This window comes from Anopheles bellator, chromosome 1 (genome assembly GCF_943735745.2).
Source record: "Anopheles bellator chromosome 1, idAnoBellAS_SP24_06.2, whole genome shotgun sequence".
NCBI lineage: Eukaryota > Metazoa > Arthropoda > Insecta > Diptera > Culicidae > Anopheles > Anopheles bellator.
Window position 1 is genome coordinate 34,037,397 of NC_071285.1, and position 21,145 is coordinate 34,058,541.

Below are 21,145 nucleotides of genomic sequence, written 5' to 3' on the forward strand. Positions count from 1 at the left end.
AGAATGACACGAATGAATGACAAAAAAAGGTTCCTCGCTTCATTTTATGTTGAAGGCTTCTATCATTGTGAAGCTCCTAATTCAATGGCGGTTCTTGGCTTCGAGCAAAATTCTTAGTGAGGTTTTTCGTATTTGGAACACGTAAGTGTATAAGTTAAGTAAGTGTACTTGCCATGTTAGTACTGCTGAATTTACATTATTCGATGTCCATAAATTTAATATGCTCCAATAAATCTATATCTCAGTGAACCTTTATAGCCGTAACATGATTTCGAATCTCGAATTAATAAAGAAAAGAAATAGTGTTTTATTATCTTACTTCAACTCTTTATAATCTGGTTATAGGTGAATCATGATCATACTTCCTAAATATTTTACTTCTTTGATCGCGATACTTAATTTTTTTCATTCTAGATTGATGAACAACTCTTGATACAAAACAAATCTTTCCTAATGAACAGCGATAACGATACAAATTTGAAAGGCCAGTCATTGTTAATTATAAACCATTTTCACAAAGAAACGATGCATGCTAAAGTTGAACGAATTGTAATGGGTGAAATAGATGTTTAATTTACTTTCTTACATATCCGGCAACTACAACAACCTAGCGATCTTGGCCTTTGCAATAGCGTTCGTCCACTACATCGTTATCTTGGCCGTTTTCGCATCTCTGTCGACGCAATCCCATCTCAAATGGGGATGGGGTCTACCGTGTTCCCTATGTTCATCCGAACGGCCTAAGAAGACTTTACGGGCTGGTTCGTCGAAGGACGTCAGTTTCGTCAGTTTGGGACAGAGTTCATGTTTGAGATGTCCATGAGTCCCCCAGAATAATTGTTAGTAATAATGTGTAATACGCGTGCAACCTGAACAAGCGCTCAAAATCTCAAGACTGGTCCGCCAGTACATCACCATAACCCAGGCACAGCAGCGCGATCGCCGGGAGTATAGACAACAGGCGATCCGTTCCCGGGCGACGCGTGTGGTACAAGCTACAGTGGAAAGCTGATGGTAACATGGTAAAAGGTAAGATAGGTAAGATGGTAAAAACCTGGAAATATTGTACACCGAACGATGAACAGCGTCAAATGGTCATTAAAATTTAAAAGAGAATGGTATTTTTGGTATTTAACTTTTGGCATGCATTTTGGGTATGACTAAACTCAACGGTGACGAACTAAGAAACATTAAACCAAATAAAAAAACAACTGTCCACATGAACATGATTCATGAGACAGCAGCATTGAATGAGGTATTGATTTTCTAGAAACTTATTTGCACATACAAATAAAACGATTATTGTGGTGGCATCCCAAGTGTACGCATTTACTTCATCAATGCTTCTTCGTTATTCGCATTCATCAAAAATGTACTTGTTGCAACATTATGGAAAACTTACGGTTAGATTTGTGGAAATACTCACAGTATTTTAATTATAAGTGGCATTTAGTATAGTAGTGGAGTAAGTTGTACAGTTTACATGCAACTTTTCAATCAACTTCTGTGAAATGTTAATTCCATAGTATTCTTGCTTTTTTATTTGTATATTCAAGCTACACAAAAATACCTTAACTATATCGCAACATTTACAAGAGAACTTAGCGTCTTCGTAGCATTTCGTAGCAATAACATTCGAATTTCCCATAAACAACCCTTGACCTTAACCCTCACTTACTGGTTAATGGATATTTTAATTTATCGTAAGATTACTTGAGACTAATATTTGGTGCGACCGTCTGTTAAGAAGTTTTACTTCAAATCAAGATAAAAATTACATATTGATTGAAACCACTGTAGGGCGTGCGGTACTTGCAAATTCGAAGAAGCTAATGAGGAGTAGTGATGAAAAATTGAACTACAATTTCCTGCAATTTCCTGATAATTCATGTAGCAGTTTTGCAGAGGATTTGTTATGTCATCACGGGCAATAAAAAAATCGCTGCTGTCCTTCATGCAACCATCAGGCAGAAGTGACTTCTAAAACGAATACAGAACACAGATTCCATTAAGATCTATGGTTCGTTTTTTACCAACATAATAATTATTTAAACCACTTCTGCTTTGGACACCGTCATCGACAAGGGAGCAAATTGTTCCTTGTATAGTAGTTTATCAACACTATGTAAAACAAGAGCATCTGTTCGCGGGAGAACCCTTATGTCCTTAATACCGACTGTCCACTAGCGGCTATTCGATGCTACAGTCCCTTAACGAACACCACAATGATCGCTCACACCTTGTGCGACTAATCGACTTCGCTCACGACTTCGTTTGCTAAGGATATTGTCAACAATTTCAGTACGATTATAGGCAGTCGATGAACTACGATGAGGTGTACAAGTGCGTGTGTGTGATAAGCCTGTGAAACACCTTAAAAAACTGTCCGCTCTTTATCTGGATTTCTGGTGGGCTCTGTTTGTAGGTGGTGGTTGTAGTGCTAAAGGTGGATCAGTTCATTTGCCTTGGTTGATGCTACACCTATTTCAATAAGTTTATCAGTTCAATAACCTGTTTGCGATTGCTGTGCATATATGCCTTCGCTTCCCACAGCATATTGATAAGGGGTTCGTCAATTTTTTCATCCATTGCAATGTCCACCGACATCTGCGGATTGAAACGGAAGTACGGTACTCCGATCATGCTGCACCAGGCACGGGCTCGATCCACCACGCGCCCGTCGGAAGCAGTTGCCTGGTCAACCAGAAGAGTACCTATGAGACAAAAAACAGGTACGTTTTAACAAAAGTACCGAACTATTCGTGATTTGTGCTCTTAGTCAAAATAACAATTACGCTAGAGTAACTACTTACTGATGGTGGAAATCCCGTACGCCACCTTTGCCGTGTCCCAAATACCACCCGGACGATACACATCAATTTCCTTTAAGTCCACAACCGGTGTCAAACCGGTACCCAGTGAAACCACCACTGAAACCTAAAATTAAGATTCCAAATATAAAACTTGGCGACGAATAGCGACGAATCGAATTGTTCTTTTCTCCACTTACGGGCACGGCTTCGGCGGAACGGCCCGTGTAATGAAGAGCAGCATTAAGTTCGTGTATCTCTGTCATCGCATCCAACGTAGGATTGTTCGCAATCAACCCGCCGTCCAGGAAGCGCCCAAAAGCCCGAAAGTACGACGGTGCGGCCCCGGTAGCCCGTGCCGCACGCCAAACTAATTGATCGCAAGGTGGTGGTGGTGGAGTGCAACGATTGTTGGAAGGCGTCACAATGCCCATGATGTCGCTGGCACATTCATAATTGCGGAACAGATGTAAATTGACCGGTTTCCGATCAGCCATCACGCCTGTCACCATTAAGCGCGGATGCTTGATGTCCGTCATGACGGTGAACTCGCCTAATTGTTCCTTTAAAACGCTTTCAAGCTGATCGCTAGGATACGGTCGTGAACCCACGAACGCTTGATCTTTCATTCTTAGGTACAAACACATGCACTGTTTCATTGTTTTGCCACAACCGACGGCAAGCGCCAGAATGCCACCAGTGCTGGTGCCAGCAATCCAATCGAACAGATGGCTAATTGGTGTCTGCGAGAGCTGTTCGATTTCTAGCAGCATCTGTGCCAACACTAGGCCACGAATTCCGCCACCATCCAAACACAGCAGACGACCTCGACCGACGTATGATGCACTGTTTTCGTTGCCACTAGACGAACCAGCTTCACATGGGGTGCGTGACCGTTGTTGCGCCTTTCCAGTTTCAGTGCTCGATGCTTTCGACGCAGCAACAGTTGTTTCTCCTACCTCGTCCGTCAGCATGGGTTCATCCCCAACATCGAAATCTCCCAGAAGATTGCCACCCTTCAATGACGACGAGGCAGACGTTGGTGACGTAGGTTTCGACACGCTGTCCACCTTACTCATGAACATCGACAGAATCGCATCCATCATGCTCGCTCCCTTCCGTTCCTGGCTAACGTCAATGGTCTTCACCGGCTCAGGGACAGGTCGTTCCTCGTGAATCGCTTGTCGAAAGGCGTTCGACACCAAACTCGGCACACTGTTCCGGTGCGGTTTCGTTATCGTACTGGCATGTATGTTTACTACTTGTTGTATGTGTTCGCGTTGTTCACTCGTTTCCGGTTCAGCCGGTGGAACTCCGTTGTAGGCACCACCCGTCGAACATCCTGGCGGACATTTGGTAGCTTTGTCGGCCGGGCAACGTTTAGCACCAACGGAGTGGAGAATGTACAGTATCATTGCGTCCTTAGAGCCGTTATCGTCTCTTCCGACCATGTGGCGGGGGGTTTTGCCGTCCTTATTTGGTTTGTTAATGTCGGCGCCAAACACCACCAAACATTGGACAATCGGCATCAGCTTCTTTTCTACTGCGATGTGCAGCGGTGTGTTGCCACTGTTATCTACCACATCGATCTCTGCTTCGTGGGCCAAAAGTGCAACTACACACTCCAAACGATCGCGGGCCACCTATTAAGAAAAAGGACAGTGACAGTGTTGAACAAACTGGAATACAGCAAAGTTAGAAGTCTTTTGAGTGTTTGCGAATGATTACAGTAAAAAATCACACAACTTTATGCTTTAGCACGAGTCACATTCAACCAGAACACTCTAACTTACCATTACGTGAAGCGGCGTCTGGCCATTAAAGTTGACCAGATTCGCGTCACATCCACGCTCTATTAATGAATTTAACACCTCTCGACTGGAGCTCCAATGCAGAGGAGTGCCACCGTGCTTCATGTCCTGTGTAAAGAGCTTGTTCGGGTTGCTTGCCAGAAAGTCGGCCACGTTACCTGAAGAGGAGGGTTCTTCATCGTTAGACGTTGGAAGAATTATACAGCATTAAGGAACCCAACTCAAGAAAAAACACACGTAGCCGCAAAATAATTATATTGCAAGCGCGAAACCATATGTTTATGCGTTGGCACGTTCGTTGAAGCAGGGAGAAAACCGTAAAACAATATAAAAAGTTAAAATTAATATAGAGAAGAAAAAAAGTAATTTGATTTAAGGTTAGTATTTTGAAAACATGGAAACACAAAATAATGGTTAGTTAAAAACTTGCCATCAGCGCATGCTTTCGAACAAAGAAAGGTAAATTGGAAAGAGAAAGCAAATATTAAGGAAACACGCGTCGGAAGGGTATGCATTTTGGAACATTTTGCGCTTGGTGCGAGATTATACTTACTCGATGGAATTGACTTGCTGTGCGAATTGCCGGCACAGCGAGCCATTTTATTCGTATCGGCCCCAGCCAGAAGGAGCGCCTTCACGCAGTCTGGTTTGTCAGCTAAACAGGACAGGTGCAGAGGTGTGTAGCCATCGGCGTTACAGTGGTTGAGATTTAAGGTACTTTTAGCCGTTAACAACTGTAACATATGCAAAAGGGACCTCTTTTACTCCATCTGACAACAGTGCTGTCCGCTTACCAAAGCGATTCGAAATTGTGGCGTACATTTATCATTTCTTTGGTAGTGCTGGCAGCATAGTGAAACACTGAGTTGCTGTTTTTGTCGAGATGCTCCACGTTGCACATGCTGACCAGTGATTTGACAAACTCCAAGTTGTTCGCCTTTACCGCCACCTAGAGCCGGCAAGATATTTTGTTGTTCATTCGCACTGTACCAGATTCGTGGGACGACCTACCTGCAGCGGGGTCATCATTTCCGAGTACTCGGCATAATCGAGAAAATCCACTATACTGGGGTTCGGGATGTATTCGGTCAAATTGAAGTGTGCCATTATGTGCGCCAACGACCAGGAAGGGTTTTCGATCAATATGTCGCAAATCTTTTGCAAGCCATTAATGTTGTACATCTGACAATTGAAAAAGATGTAGACAAATTGTCCACAGTCCCAATTAAAGTAGACATACCTCCCGCACTATTTTCACCAACTCAGGTAATCGTTGATGGAAAGCTTCGAACTTTTCTTCCGCTGCCGCTTGCGTTGGAGCACGATATAAGCTGAAAGGAAAGATGATTTTCAAATGCCATTCCTCTCTGAGCTCTTGGGCTTCCCACTTACCTATAGGAAGTATTGATCGTCTCCGAGTGTGGCCGTTCGAGTACAATTTCGTACACCGGCTTTCTGTCCGGTGCATTCGGATTCGGTGCAAACAGCCGCATTGATTCGTTGCGCTGCAACACCTGCAGATTCGCGTAAGACTCATTCTTGACCTCTTGCACCTTGTTCGGCGGAGCATCACCACCCAAAAGCCGCTGGATCACTGAACGTTGAAAGGATGGAAAGCAAATGTTAAGAATGGTGATGATTATTGAAACAACGACTAACGAAAACAAGGAACAAAAGCGTTCACGCAGCGTGAACATTTCCACCGAAATCCGAAATTGGTAGTTGGTTGTGAGGTTAGCAAATTTAGTGGTACCTACACCGAAAGCAAATGCGCCGATCCCGCCGTTTACATTCGAATACAACTTCGTATAGGAATGCTCGCGTTCTACTCGGAACAGTTTCAAAAGGAACACTAAAGGTTACTTTTGGACCAAGTGGCATGTTGGGACATGAAAGGGTAGAAATCTGAGAGTGGTTATCTAAAACAACAGCTCTATCTAGGCTATGATTGAACCAATCTGAAGGACATTTGATACGTGGCAAGTTACGGCATACGTTTTTATTTCATATAGTCAATGAAGTAGCCGATGGTGTTGCAAATGAAATACTATCTATTAGCTCCTTCCTACGTCCATATGTGTGATGTGAAGCGTACAGAATTTGATTGAAGTTTACAGAAAAAAGCTGATGACGAATGATGCGCGATGAAGAATACAAACAACTGCACGCCTCAGTGGTCCGTAGGAAAACGAGTTCTGCTAGGGATGAGCAAACACTTCACCCCTCAACCCATGGCTCAGCAGCTTCAAGTGCCTCTCAGATCCTAGTGATTACACATGTACTTTGTCCTTTTTTCGTTCCCAAGAAATATTGAAGATCTACGGGGCAAGCGCGTTACTCCGACATAAAGCGACCAGCACCAGCGAGAAGTGAGGACGGACAATTAACGCTTTGGCAAATAAATACCTTGCATGAAATCTCTCTCACCAATTGGAGGATTTTTCCACAGACCTAAGACGAAAGACGAAGGCAGTAATCGTAGAGGAAGAAAAGCGGTTATTATTTTGTGTGACACTTTCTACTATCCGAGGCAGTTTGTTGTCACGGCAGACAGCATTCCCAGGAATCGATTGAATGAAGGGAAGCGAGCACCGCCTTTCAACTATGGGCCGATGTTCTTCCTTTGTGTAGACGCGCAACAACAACGATGTATCTCGCGAGAAGATCAGCGAAAGAAAATTGAATTAGAATAAACTTAACCGACTGCTGACGCTGACTGATTTTCCTTCCAGCAGCAGAGCCGTTGCTTTAGCATGCCAAATCACAACTCTCGGGTACTATTGGTTAAGATTCGGGAACGGACTGAGTCATCGCGACCAACAGCCAGTGTTATTGTTATGAAGCACCATTGTTTGCCGTCACTATGTTTGTGATATTATTTTACGATGTCACAATTGTTTGCAGTCCGCGTTCCGCGGGCAGCATTCACAATCACTCACCGTTCAACATGTCTCCTATGGACGACAACCGCTCTCTGGATTAACTACGTTTTTCCTATTGCAAAACTCCGCGGCAACAAAGTGAGCTATTGCATCAACCCGCAAAAACCAATTTTTTCTCAGTCCTGCAACCGGTTCCGAGCGTCAGAATGTTCCGAGTGTCAGAATGTTTTAACAGTTGTTTGTGTTTAGTAGCGTTTCTGCTTTCTTGCACCCACGATTTTTCACTATAAAAATCGAAATGACCTTCGCTCCCGCATCATCTGTTCCCCGCCACTTTTTTGCTATGACTAATGAACTAGAATTCAGAATTCGTACGCAAGCACAGCTGACAAACAGATGACAGATGCCCTGCAGCTAGCGCGAATCGAAACATGACGTGCAGTGAAGAAGTGCAAAATTATTAAGCTGGAGCCACACGAAGCGTAAAATTAATTTGTAATGCCAAATCGTTTACGCTTCGTGGTTTTGGCCCGAGAAAATAGAAATCGAAGAAGTAACATGATTTCTGAATATTTTTTTGATGTATCAGATATTTTTACGTCTCCGTAAATTTTTACGTTTTACGTCTCCGCGGACGTATAAACTTTTTCTGGGGGCCACATGAGTCGTAACGTCATGTTTTTGACATTACAGATTAATGCCAAACTGCTGCGCCTCTGTCAAAACGTTTACGGGTCGGCCGAGGCGTAAACCCGAGCGTAATTATTTTTTGGATACGCTTTGTTTACAAACAGAGGATAATATAACTTCGTATTTGCTGGTATAGCAACAAAATCGAAAAAACAGAAAAAAATATTCATGAATCAATTGATTTCTCTTCTATTTCTATTTTCTCGGACCAAAAACACGAACGTAAACACGTTTGACATTTTTTATATTATTAATATTCTTTATAAATATATAATATTATATTTTTGCTGCCATTACAAATTAATTTTACGCTAGTATTCACGCCTCATGTAGCCCCCCAGTTACAAATTGGTTTTACGCTTCGTTAAGCTTACGCTTCGCTAGCTTAAAAATTGCTTTTGCTTTTAAATGCACTTGCACTTCATTGTTGCAATTGGTCGAATAAACTCTTTTTCGAATCTTCGTCCATCCATTCTCAATCAGGTCGTATAATCGTTAACTAACAATATCATCATGTTCGTGGACCAAAGAGTCACAGGTAAATGGCCACAGGCGAGGAGCCGTACGAAACAATACAAAAGCTCGTGGAAAAAACGGCTTGGCAATTATCTGCAGCGGTTCAAAGAGTAATGCAACAGGTTGCATCAGAAACCTGTTTTGGTTTGCGAAAACCAGTATATCCCGAAATTTCGATGCACAACCATCGGAATACGGAAGAAAAAGGAGAACATGCAATACAATTGTTCGGAGAGTGTCGTGTCGTTTTCTACAGGTCGGTCGGACTCGAGACAACGTCACGTCCACAGGATCACGAGGCGGCCTTGATTTTTGTCCATATTCGGTGCGGATTGTGATGTAACGTAGGTTATGTGAAACAGATAGGAAGCAGGATAGTGACTCAAAAATGTGGAACACAGAGGAACATTTTTGCATTGCTTTGCCTATTGTATAGCTGAAGTAAACTTATTGAACATTTTTTAAATATTTATTGTTAAATATTTATAAACTATATAACAGCATTGTTAACTTAACAGCATTGTTTCATTAAAACTTTTATATATAAAGAACGTAATTTATAAGTTTTCTCATTTTTTTTTCTCTTTTCACATAAATTACAAAGTATTATACTTCGTTTTAATTACCAATCACTTATGCAAAGAATACTATAGCATCGCAACATAACATCTTCCAATCTGTTCATAAGTTTAATTGTCTCGTTTTCAGCTTTCATCTCTTTACGCACTTCACCAATCTGCCCATCTTCGGAACGATCAACAATTACTATTCAGAGGCAATCTTCCAACGGACTGGGGAGCTTCAGTCCGTATTGCACTCACTACGCCACCAGCGATGTGCGTGATGTTTGCGCTGGCTACGTGAGGCTGAGGGTGACCAATATGTAACTGAGTCAGCCGTAATTGCACTTTGAATCTGCGGTTAACGTAGTCCAGTTTCACAATGTTCGGCCGCTTTCTTTTCGTGACAAAGCCAACGCCAACGTATCGTTGCAGCATTAAAATGGTCGTTGCGTCAAAGTTTCCCATTAAATGCTAGGTCACCCGCGAGAAATAGAAACGGGAACTGAAACACTTAACGCACTTCATCTGAAGCGTCTCACATTAAATGAATTATAATTCAAAAGTAACAACGAAATCAACACAGTTGCTTGCAACTCAGTGCCGTAGCTCGTCGTAGCTTAATCAGCCATACTCTGAGTATCTTTAGATAAAAAACATAATTTCAATGTTTATCCATAATGCATAAATTGTACTCGCTTCTCTGCTTATCGAACCAATCAAACCGAGAGATTTTTTGAATCCCAAATTCATCCAGTTAACAATCTTGTATTTTTTCAATTAAGGCAAATCTGCAGGCAATGAAGACAAGTAACGGACAAATCTTTATGAATATTAATCCATCGTGCCAATAATCTTTGCAAAGACTACGATAAGTGATACTAGCAAAACTCACGCCCTACACGAAGCCCTTCACGTAACAGTCATCAATATTTCCGATTGATGATCGAATGACGAAATCATTAACATCATGCGCGCCCTACACCGCCTCTCGGCTACTACGAACGAAACCCGATCCCCACCTGGACTATCCACGCTGACGGTCCCGAAATCGCGCATCTTTTTCAAATATTGACTCTCGCTCAAATTCATTGAAGATGGTTCAGTTCGTCAAACAATGATTTATTTCACAAAATCCTTATTAGCATACGCATCACCGACACACTCCGACACGCCAGACCTACCGTGTACATGCTTTCCCGATGCCCGGATCGTCGTGTCGTCGTGTTATGTGTAAAGATCTTCGCTCGGAGTTGTAAAAATATTCCCTTCTCACGCACCCGGTGCGATATGGTTACGAGAAAAATAATGCGCGATTGAGAAAGAAAACAAAATCTTCCGGCAAAGCGTTTGATGTTTATTTTACCAGTTATAGTCGATTATCTAACCTAACTGTTAGCTGTTAGGAACGTGAACGAGAAGCAACAGTGGGTTCGATACCCAATTCCATGAAAACGATCGTCGAATCTGAGTTATCGTTTGTTTAATCTGCCTCGTCGTATCATGGCTCAGCTGGCTTGTTTTGTTATAATTTACTGTGGCGCGTACAGTTATGTGAAATCCTAACGAAACATTCACAAATATTAATGCAGTAAGCCAAAATATAAACAACAGAAAATAGCTTTTCTAATTCTTTTGCACGTTTCGCATAATTCACACATAGGTTATAAAGTATAAAGTTCCAAATAGTTTTTTTTCACCCAACATCCAGTAAAAGATCCAATAAAGATTTGGATATTATACATTAGTTACATTACTGATGCTTCAAATTTATTCATGGCTTTCACTACCCATTCTTGTTAACATGTCGTTTCTTATCTCGTTGCATTTACTTGCACTTATTCGCGTTCTTTTAACTAGCCTTTTTTTTTAAATCGTCAATGATAGTCCATAATGCGGTTTTTTTGCTGAATGTATTTTGTATTTCCTGTGCAAACCCTTTTGGCCATGAACCGATGAGTCGAACCAGAGACGATCAACCTATTCATTTGAGTCATTCTGGCTGAGGTCATTATCCGTACATAGCCATCCGAAGAAGAAACAAGTCCATCCAGTCTTTGCTGAAACAAGAAAAAACTTGCACCTGAACTAACCACTAGCCGTGCCCTTTAGGATTTTCAAGCGGAGACGAGGAACTTCGTTGCGTGGTTCGAACGTTCTGCGCAATTTTCTCGTTTGACAACACATACCGTGGCTAGGATAGAATTTCTTACTCACCAACTTATTCTGCGACTCCTTGAAAGATGAAACAAAGATGTTATTTTAGCCATTTGTCCTGACAAGAGACCCATTGACCCCGGAAACGATCGATCGAGGGAAAGATGTCGTTGAGAATTTCACAGAGATAAATAAATATCCCCTGCCATAGTCTTATTTGTACAAATGAGAACCACACGACGCCGTCATTTTGCCAAAAAACCATAACGCCTCAAGACTTCATTATTCAATTTTACATGATCAATGTTCTGAAATGAGAGAGCTGCTTTTCAAATGTGTTGGTTAAATAACTAATTGAAGCAGCACGCTCCGCTGCAACAAGGTTAACTTGAAGCTGCGATTGGTGGTGTTATAAACTCAATAGCAAATTTTTATTGGCATCATAATCGCATCATTCGACAACCGTTCGCTTGGCAAACTGTAACTGCGACTGATAGTTGCGCATTTCGAATTGCGGTTACGGAAATCAATACATTTGCCATCCTCAATCGACCACATCGCTGGCTACCGATTTCGTGGTTCCAGCGTTGGGATATCCCCATCAGCGACTAACTACCAGAGCGATGTCGCTTAAGTTTTGTTGTCCTCTTCGGTTGCCGACGATAGATTTGTCAACCAGGTACGTGCCAGTTGGATGAAAAGGCAAATGGCTATAGTAAACATCTGCAACCGGCTATTGCATTGAGTCGCTAGTCATGCCAGGGAGTGTATCATATAAAAGCATCACCATAAGCTTTTAAGTAGTTGCTCTACGAGAGAGGGCACCAATACTTGTACGATGGTTTGGTCATAATTCCAACGCCCTTTTCACCGGTCACAAACATAACGTAATCGTCACAATCGATGAATCGGATCGGTAATATATGAACATGAAGATCAAACAATACAGAACGTACGGTTTCGGAAAGCAAATCTCGTTTCTCGGCGCACCTGACGGTGGCCGGGACAGAGACTGTGTTGGGGGTGAAAATGAAAGTTAAAATTCAAAACTCACAGTGCCGGCTGCAAGCAGAAGATCATGATTTGTCGTTTCGCGTCCCACTCTTTGGTGGGAGGAAGCGCCAAATCTGTGGTGTATGGCTTCTATTTGACCTAACACAGATGTTTCCATTTACAGTACCTCACAAACTGATGTGTGGAAAAGGAAATTTACTAAACGCACACTATAAAAATGTAAAAAAATACATTTATATTGTATGAGATAAAAACACTATTAAATCGTTGAAACAGTCAATTTTAATCTGCAAACAAACGATTGAGTATTCCAAATTAATCTAACATAATCTGTATTAAGTATGCTTTAGAAAGAAACCGAATGTTTTGACAAAAAACACCTTTCTGCCGTTAAAGTAGGGACTTATACTTCTAGATTTGCAATCGTAAATAAGTCTATGCAACCCATTGTTTGAAAAGAAAAATTACATAAGAGAAGAATGCAATCAATTCATAAATTTCGTAATTAATTATGTAATACACACACAATTTGAGACTTTTTGATAAAAGAAATAACTGAAACTTGATATGAAACTCTGTAACGATTATTTTAAGCACGTACTGTATGTCATCATTCCGTTTGGCGCACCTCCTGTCCCAGGTAACTTCCTTTAGCAGCCTGTTTCCTAAACCAAGAAACTTCAATCTACAACTCTGGTGGTGGTCTCAGTGCAGAGCCACATTTTCGTAAGTTTTGTTTGCATACAACATAACCGTTCATACGTCGTGACAAACTTGTGATCAAACAATTTCACCGTAACGCGTATATATAAAGGCGGTGACAATTGAATGCACTGCATCATTCGTTCGATAGACAGTTCAGCAATCGATCATTAGGTCCCTGACGAGCGTCAGCAACTTCGATATAGTTTACGCCGAAGAAGTAAGGAAACATCTCCATCAGCTCCCAAGATGAAGTTCTTGTTCGTGGTATGTACAGAAACTAGACTTAGCACATTCTAATGAAGAGCGCTGTTTGTAAAACCACTGATTTTTGCTGAACTCTCAACTCCTAACTTTCCTTTAGACTATTGCTCTGTTCGTCCTTGCCGTCGCCTTGGTAGCAGCTGCTCCAGCAGTCAATGATGAGTCAATCCTAGGAGGGGATGTTTACGAAGCCGAAGTTGACAGCTTCAACCCGCAGGATCCGCAGGCTTTCCTGAAGCTGAAAAAACTGAAGAAGCTGTTATTCCTCGGCTAAGTGTATAATTGGTTAAGCAAAACCAAAGTGCCAAAGTGATGTGGTGTGAAGATCATATAACTCATATCATCAAGTTGGTGCACCGAGGTCACAATATCGGCGCCGGGTACTGACGATACACTTGAAGCCCACTTTCCCAAAAGCTCCTTAGATGCTAAATAATAGACGTTTCCTCACGAAGCTCTCCTTCCACGATGCCCCTTTCTAGTATTCAAGCCCACCCTGCCAGTTTTTGTATTAGTATATTTTTACATTCAATTCAAGCCCACCCTGCCAGTTTTTGTATTAGTATATTTTTACATTAAGTAAATGTGTGTTATTGTTGTTTTACAGTAAAAGTGTTCAATATATTCCTGAACGTCTAAGAATGTAGAGTATCGCCCAAAAGCAACTTGGGCTAAACTTCTTATTTTCTCTTCTGTGCTTAATCGTCTTCACAGATCCTCAACAAATTGTTTTTAAAAATAAATCGTTACCGCTAAAAAATAAAATCCCAACATTGACCTGTTTACCGCGTTTCAAATAGCAAAATATTGAGAAATCGTAGCGATGAGTTGAAAACAAACAAGAACGAAATTAATACACCTAAGATCATTTTCGAATAATAGGTCAAATTTTATCCTTTAATTTTAATCCTCGTGCTCATTACTCAAGTTTTGAAAATGTGCTCGCAACATTAAAATCTATGTCTGGTAACGGTTATGAAAGCTTCGATAGAATCATATTGTCAGCTAGAGAACTAAAACCACTATGACGATATACCGTACAACGTGTTTCGTTCCACCGATTGTTAAAATTAAAGAGTTCATTAAATAAGGTTCTTCAAATACTCAGGCATAACAAATTGTATATATTACGAATAATTGAATTTCTTTCATTGTCAAATAGCGGCGCAGTGACCTGTAGCATTTTCCGACAGTTTATGCTCATATTCAAATACCCACTCTATTTGTAGTGTGAACACTCCTCGATAGGTTGCTACGGTGTCAAGTGAATTAAGGATGACCCGCAATCTTCTTACACCTGCTCAAGGTCTAAGATCATCAACATCACACCCAGTGCCAAACGAGCGGACCATTTACTTCAACGGTATTTACGAGGTTTGCAGATTTTTAGCATTGAAATCTTTCGTTGAACCTTATGCTGGTTCGCGTATATCGATTATGCAAGGTCGATTAACAGCAAACTATTTGATTCCTTAATTTCTTACAAACGTCTCTACAATAGCATCGGTCATTGAACTGAACAGGTTTAAAAGAATCGTTTCTAACTACATTACTAAATGAAGTAATTGATTGATGTTGCATACGTATGGTATAAAGAATAGAATTCATGTTGAACTCGATAGTAGTATTTAAAAATTATATCGATTCATTTCTATTGAAAATGAATGAACTTTAAATTTTTAAAATAAATTCCTAAATGTTTGGGATGGATTCCGACATCTATTCACCTACTTTAACCATTTTCTTTAATATTCAAACAGAACAACAAATCGAATAACACATTCCGGCATCAAAAACCACTATCAAACATATTTCTTCCCCATGTTATTTATAAATTTATTCTCTCGTTTCACATTTCGTTTATTGAATGTTTTTGTTACTTTTGTTTTTATTACTATTTTAAACGAGAGAAGCTGAAATAAAGAAACAGGTATAAAAGAAAATTTCACAAAGGAACTTTCAGAAACTATTCGAAGCAACTGGTTCAAATTATATGGAAATTTCACAATTCTATGTTAATAATACTCTGTCTGTTGTAGTGGGCCATATGTGCTGGAAATAACATACCCAACTGAATAATTTTTCAGAAACTATAAGCTTTTGTTAAGCTTGATGGGCTATCTCGGTTGTTCAGGTTTGTTCACGGTGGTCAATGTCAACCTCTTTCTGAAGCCCACTAAGGGCACAGATTTCTAACGGTGCACGATTCATTATTACGATTGGTTGTACTAGCGTGTGGGACCGACGGATAAGATTTTGACGTTTTTGGACTGGGCCCACCCCGAAACCTTCTGGGCTGTCCCGAAATGCTGCACTTTCGGTTTCATTTACATAGGAAATTTGCATACTTTACAGGAACATGTAAATTAACGGATGATCAACGAGGCTGCTGAGGGTTACCAGCCCAAAATGGATGGTCGCTTAACGGTGCAACAAACTGAGTGGAAGGTCATTGTCAACGATGCCGTAACTGGTGACCCTCGACCAGGGTTTGACTCATTGGCACCGAATGGGCTCCACCTGATGGTGGAGCAAGGCAAAGCGAAACATAAATTTGATTACATTAATTTAGACTTTCACAACGAGCTGTCCTAACGGCTGCCAATTTTTTGTGTCAAGTTGCGTCAAACGGTTGAATGGAAGCGTTCAATAGCAAGCAGCGATTCGAACGAACTATTCAGCCACTGCCACCAAATGTCTTATCACAGTAATTGCCAACAGTTTTTAAATTAATCAAATTTACGAAGTTTTACGATTGTGAAAAACTTTTCCAATATTTTAATGGGGCAAGGATTCTATACCGATCAATCATTCAAGAATTCAACTCGAGGAATAAGGACAACTTGTTATTGATTTATCGAAAAGACATTGCCTTTAAGTGAAAAAGTGGAAAATATCGAATATTTTTACTTCCCTTCGATTTACGTAATACATAATAAAAAATATCTACAGTTGAAATACACGAGTGCAGTGCATCTTTTTTATAATCGTTCGCTTATTAACCTTTTTCCGACAGCTGAGAGTCGGTTTCCAAATATTTCATACAATTAGCTAGATAACTGAAACCACTATTCAAATAAAAATCAAAATGTGCTTCTTTCCACCGATTGTTAACATTAAGGAGCTCTTTGAATAAGGATCTTCAAATACTCAGGCGTATATTTCAAATAATTGAATTTCTTTCATTGCCAAATGGAGGTGCTGTGAACTTTAGCATTTTCCAACAGTTTATGCTCTAGTTTATGCTTTGTTATTTGAATATACCCACTCTATTTGGAGTGTGAACACTCCTCGATAGGTTGCTACGGTGTCAAGTGAATTCAGGATGACCCGCAATCTTCTTACACCTGCTCAAGGTCTAAGATCATCAACATCACACCCAGTGCCAAACGAGCGGACCATTTACTTCAACGGTATTTCCGAGGTTTGCAGATTTTTAGCATTGAAATCATTCGTAACGCGCATGCAGATTTATGCAGATTCGTAACGCGTATATCGATTGTGCAGAGCAAACTATTTTTTTTTTCAGTATATAAGAACGGACTGGGCCGTATTTATTAACTTTATGCTTATAACATACGACATATAACAATATACATATATACATAACATATTCTAAAGTTTAAGCATCATGGAAGATGCTTAGACTTAGAAGAAGGACGTGGCATTTCCTCCGAAGTCCAGACGCCTTATCCCGGGCTTACTCGGCTGTCGGAAGTTGGTTGGTTGATGAGCAAACTATTTGGTTCCTTTATTTTTTACAAACGTCTTTACAATAGGAACCGTTGTCGAACTGATCAGGTTAAGCATTTCAACTTTTATTATTTAGCTTCGTCCAATAATTAATATTAACGATGTGTATTGCTATGCGTAAGAATTGGAACGCCATGAAAAGTTTGATTATGGAATCGTTTAACCTTTTAAAAACTTCGATTCGCGCCAGTCTGCGTCAATGTTTATACAAATATTAAATTTTGTGTGAATTCATTTCGCAGAATTTGTTTAGTTAGCGCTAAACGAGACTGAGCGTTCTGTGTACACTAAAAAGACCAAATTCAATTTCCTGTAGTTGATCCATTATGAGAGACGTAGTTTTTATTGGCAAACCGTTTTATTATTCATAACGATCGGCTTCGTTTCTTTCGATCGACTGCGAAAATTAAAAATTGCCTTTCTCACGAGACAAACAAAACTAAGAATCGGTGGAGCTTTAATCTCTGCAAGTATCGACTCGTCTTCTGTGTGATCTGGAGCGATGGTCTGCAAAACCCCTATTTGCAATGTAAATGGAAAAATACCGTTCTAATAGACGCGGATCTATAGAACGCCAACTCATTGTCGAAAGGCGACACACTCGCAGAGTCACGATGTTTCAGGAAGGCTCATCTTCCCCACTCGTCCGTTATTTGTCGACAAATATTTGCTCTAAAACTGGTTTGCTCAGTTCCTAAACCTAATCAAGAATGCACACCGAAGAGTTGTACGTTGGCCAGCGCAATACTGGCTTTCCGCGACGAAATCTACATAGAAAAGAATTGCTAGCGAGTGGTTTGCCTGGCTGAGCAGTGCTTTTTATGACGATGAATTTGGTGCATGAAACACGGATTAAAGGCGCAAAACTGTCTCACAACTATAGCTCAGATCCCGGAAGATGGAGAAGAGTCGTACCGATCCTGTTAATACGCGTGTCGCGTTTCTTCCTAGATCGTCAAAAAAACAAAACTCACTACAGCTGCCAAATAACAAACATTTTTGAGGAACAGAATTTGTGAGGATTTGAGGCGTGAGGCGCACTTCGGATGCGTTAGAGACAGTCGAAACCGCCAGTGACGTCTTTTGCATACGGCGTGGCGTAACAATCATCACCGGTTCACGCCCAAGGAAGACCGATACGTCTCCAGATGCGGCGAGGGTTCGGCTATTAAAGTGTCTGATTGACTGACTGGAGATTTTCTAAAGTGAACCGCGCACATCCACACCCGTTCCGTGCCCTAGCACCTGCGCCTGACGATGAATGGTGCGTCAGCGTAAGGTCATCACGGTTGGTTTCTCAGGAGGGCATCGACGCGATCGGAAGGATTCAAGGTAAACTTACAACGAACAACCCATCAAAGAGAGCGAGAGATAGATGTAGAAAGGGCGAAAGGGAACGAGATGAAGAGCATTATGCCATGCTTATCACGGTAAAAGAGAAAACCCTGTAGCATTGGCGTTTGAGAGCCCCGGGGGCGGAAATGTCCTGGACCTGAGCGATCAACGTAATCATACGCGACCCACACTCCTCCGAAGTGTTCCGTCTTCGAGGCCGGAAGGGTGGCCACGAACACGGACTGAAATATCGTGCGTGTGTGCGAGTGAAATGGAAGCTATTTTCTACACGCGGAACAAAGTCGATGGCCCCCAACAATTGACAAGGCGCGCGCAGATATCACCTGAAGCACCGCCGCGCTTGGTGGGGATCCGCGGCGCAGGTCGCAAACAAAAGATAAACATAGGCGGCACTGAAGCATATAAAAGCGGAAGGAGACTCAACGGACAGTATCAAGTTGTGCTCGGCTCGCTGACCAGTAGACAGTTCTTCAACGCGGATTCGTCCCCTTTTGTAGCGGAAAGTGTCCAAGTAACCAAAAACCCAACCAACAAAATGAAATTCTTGATCATGGTACGTGTGCTAAGGTTCTGCAGAGAGTAATACTATTGTTAATGGTGCGCTACATCCGAGAACGTCTGCAACGTGATCGAGCAAACCGAAACCGCGGTCCAGTGGTTGTACACCGGAGTGCTCAGGTGCCGAAAGGGTCCGTGTGCTATAAGTGGTCGAAATCGGATCGTTGATCGACAATCTGTTTACCGACCTGCTCTCCAAGTGTCCCGTACCTAGCCAGTGCTCTCCGAGTGCCCCCTCCGGAACGCCGCCAGTGCGCTATGCCAATAATGAAGTGTACTTAAGGATCGTTCCGCAATCCGTTCACAGTTTTCGATAATTTTGAGAAAACCCGCCACCCAAGGTGTGACCGAGGTTAAGGCGCAATCGAATGACATTGAGGATGATTGATATAACGCGCACTCAATTTCCTGTTTCCGTGCTCGAACATTGAAGCGCCGAAATGATGAAAAATATCGTCTCATTCTCACAAAAAAAAACCACAGATTGGAACGGTACAAGGACGGCCACTGCCTGGGTGCGTCGAAGGAGTGACCGAGTGAATAATGAGACGTTGATCAATTTTAATGCCGTATCAATATGTACGGACTGCAATGCTTCCTTTTGTAGTAGCGTTGTTCACTTTTTGAGTAGTGATCGGTCTGCTCGTTGGTCTCGGAACAATATATGAACAAACCCAACTAAACCCAACCTGCACAACTTCCTCGTTAATTTTTGTTTTGTAATAATAACGTGTAACGGGGAATAGAGTATAGCGTTTTTTTCTTTTCCAAAACATATTAACCCCTTTCTCGACCGTCTTTCGACTTCAACAGACTATCTGCTTGTTCGTGCTGGCCTTCGCGCTGGTTGCGGCTGTTCCCGCGGTCCACGACGAAAGCATCTTCGGTAGCGAGGGAGCTGCGGACGATACACTGAACCCCCAAGACCCGCAGGCCTTCCTGCTGAAGAAGCTGCTCCTGAAGAAGAAATTGCTGCTGCTCGGCTAAGATACGATGAACGAAAGCGACTGTCCCTGTCCCCAGTGTAGATTAGCTGATAAGGAAACAAAACACAATGCTCACAGAAGAATGATGCTACGAAATCTTCGACCAAAATGTGCTCCCACCTATGTCCAAACTCTCACTCCCCCACGTCCCGCACCGTCCAGCATGCTACAGTTGAAGTGCTCTTGGATCCCGATCCTGTCCTGAGCACTTTAGAGGTCAGCGGCCAGATCAGTCAACTCGACGTCGGTCTGCAAAAGAAGCTGTGGACCGACGAGAGAGTATTCTTAAGTTAAGATGCTAAGTATCCTCGTGTTTTCCTTTTATACAAGCTTTTGTACTCAACATCTTGCCAGTCAACTTGTTCTATTGGAAATATACACTGAAACGAAGAAAAACATGACTTCCATAAAATAAAACAAATTTTAACAACCACAGAAAACTTCTTTCTCTTTTGTTTTTCTAATTTTTTTAAAAATGTTTAGTGTGCATGTGTGTTTAAACTCAACCTAAGTTCGCAGCCGAAGAAGTACACCTGCAGTACATAATTTATCGAGCACGATTCGTGGTACGGTTCCACACAAGCCAGAAGAGTTGCTTCTTTCGTAACATCACACCGTTCCATTGATCAAGTCAAGGTGTCAGCGACGCTAACGAGAAACTCAACATCAATCGGCTTTTGGCATGGAGGATTTAAAGATAGCAAACTAACCTTCAAAAGTAACAATTCATCAGTGGCCACAATATAACGTGGCCCGATTTGACCGGCTGAAACACAAACACCTTTAAAGCTACGTGAAAAATTTGGCACAGCCCGGACACAAATTAATTTCGGCATCGTAGTTTAAGCAATATGGTCACTAATATGTCGTACGATTTTGTATTCATTTCATGTTTCGCCCGATATATATATCAGACCAGCAAAGCCAAACGTGTTGTGTTAAAACACCGTCAATTCTTCTGCTGAAGCCTCAATAAAAATGTCTACGGTGGTGGTAAATAACAATCGATCGCAGCACGATCCGACCGTTATGTGAAACTATCCGAACGATAAACGAAAGAGTCATATTATTACAGCCTGTCGTTTT

At 41.6% G+C, this 21,145-nt stretch overlaps 3 protein-coding genes across 3 annotated transcripts; 2 read left to right on the plus strand and 1 right to left on the minus strand.

Annotated features, from left to right (window-relative positions):
- Positions 1-1,571: 1,571 nt before the first annotated feature.
- LOC131206011 (85/88 kDa calcium-independent phospholipase A2) lies at positions 1,572-7,827 on the minus strand. The gene is made up of 11 exons (XM_058198358.1): positions 7,561-7,827; positions 7,028-7,072; positions 6,014-6,215; positions 5,862-5,952; positions 5,633-5,803; positions 5,442-5,570; positions 5,175-5,355; positions 4,604-4,794; positions 3,011-4,453; positions 2,814-2,937; positions 1,572-2,714 (listed from the first exon to the last, which is right to left on the minus strand). The coding sequence occupies exons 1-11, from the start codon at positions 7,568-7,570 to the stop codon at positions 2,482-2,484; spliced, it is 2,820 nt and encodes a 939-aa protein (XP_058054341.1). The 5' UTR covers positions 7,571-7,827; the 3' UTR covers positions 1,572-2,481.
- A 5,463-nt stretch (positions 7,828-13,290) lies between these two features.
- LOC131205302 (uncharacterized) lies at positions 13,291-14,101 on the plus strand. Its single transcript, XM_058197341.1, has 2 exons — positions 13,291-13,409; positions 13,507-14,101. The coding sequence occupies exons 1-2, from the start codon at positions 13,392-13,394 to the stop codon at positions 13,678-13,680; spliced, it is 192 nt and encodes a 63-aa protein (XP_058053324.1). The 5' UTR covers positions 13,291-13,391; the 3' UTR covers positions 13,681-14,101.
- A 4,834-nt stretch (positions 14,102-18,935) lies between these two features.
- On the plus strand, positions 18,936-20,485 carry LOC131216742 (uncharacterized). The gene is made up of 2 exons (XM_058211308.1): positions 18,936-19,068; positions 19,887-20,485. The coding sequence occupies exons 1-2, from the start codon at positions 19,051-19,053 to the stop codon at positions 20,058-20,060; spliced, it is 192 nt and encodes a 63-aa protein (XP_058067291.1). The 5' UTR covers positions 18,936-19,050; the 3' UTR covers positions 20,061-20,485.
- The last annotated feature ends 660 nt before the right edge of the window (positions 20,486-21,145 follow it).

Coding starts and splice junctions, on each gene's coding strand:
- LOC131206011 (XM_058198358.1), bottom strand. Junction 5,804..5,861: donor TGGTGAAAATAGTGCGGGAG/GTATGTCTACTT, acceptor TTCAATTGTCAG/ATGTACAACATTAATGGCTT. Junction 2,938..3,010: donor GTTCCGCCGAAGCCGTGCCC/GTAAGTGGAGAA, acceptor TCTTAATTTTAG/GTTTCAGTGGTGGTTTCACT.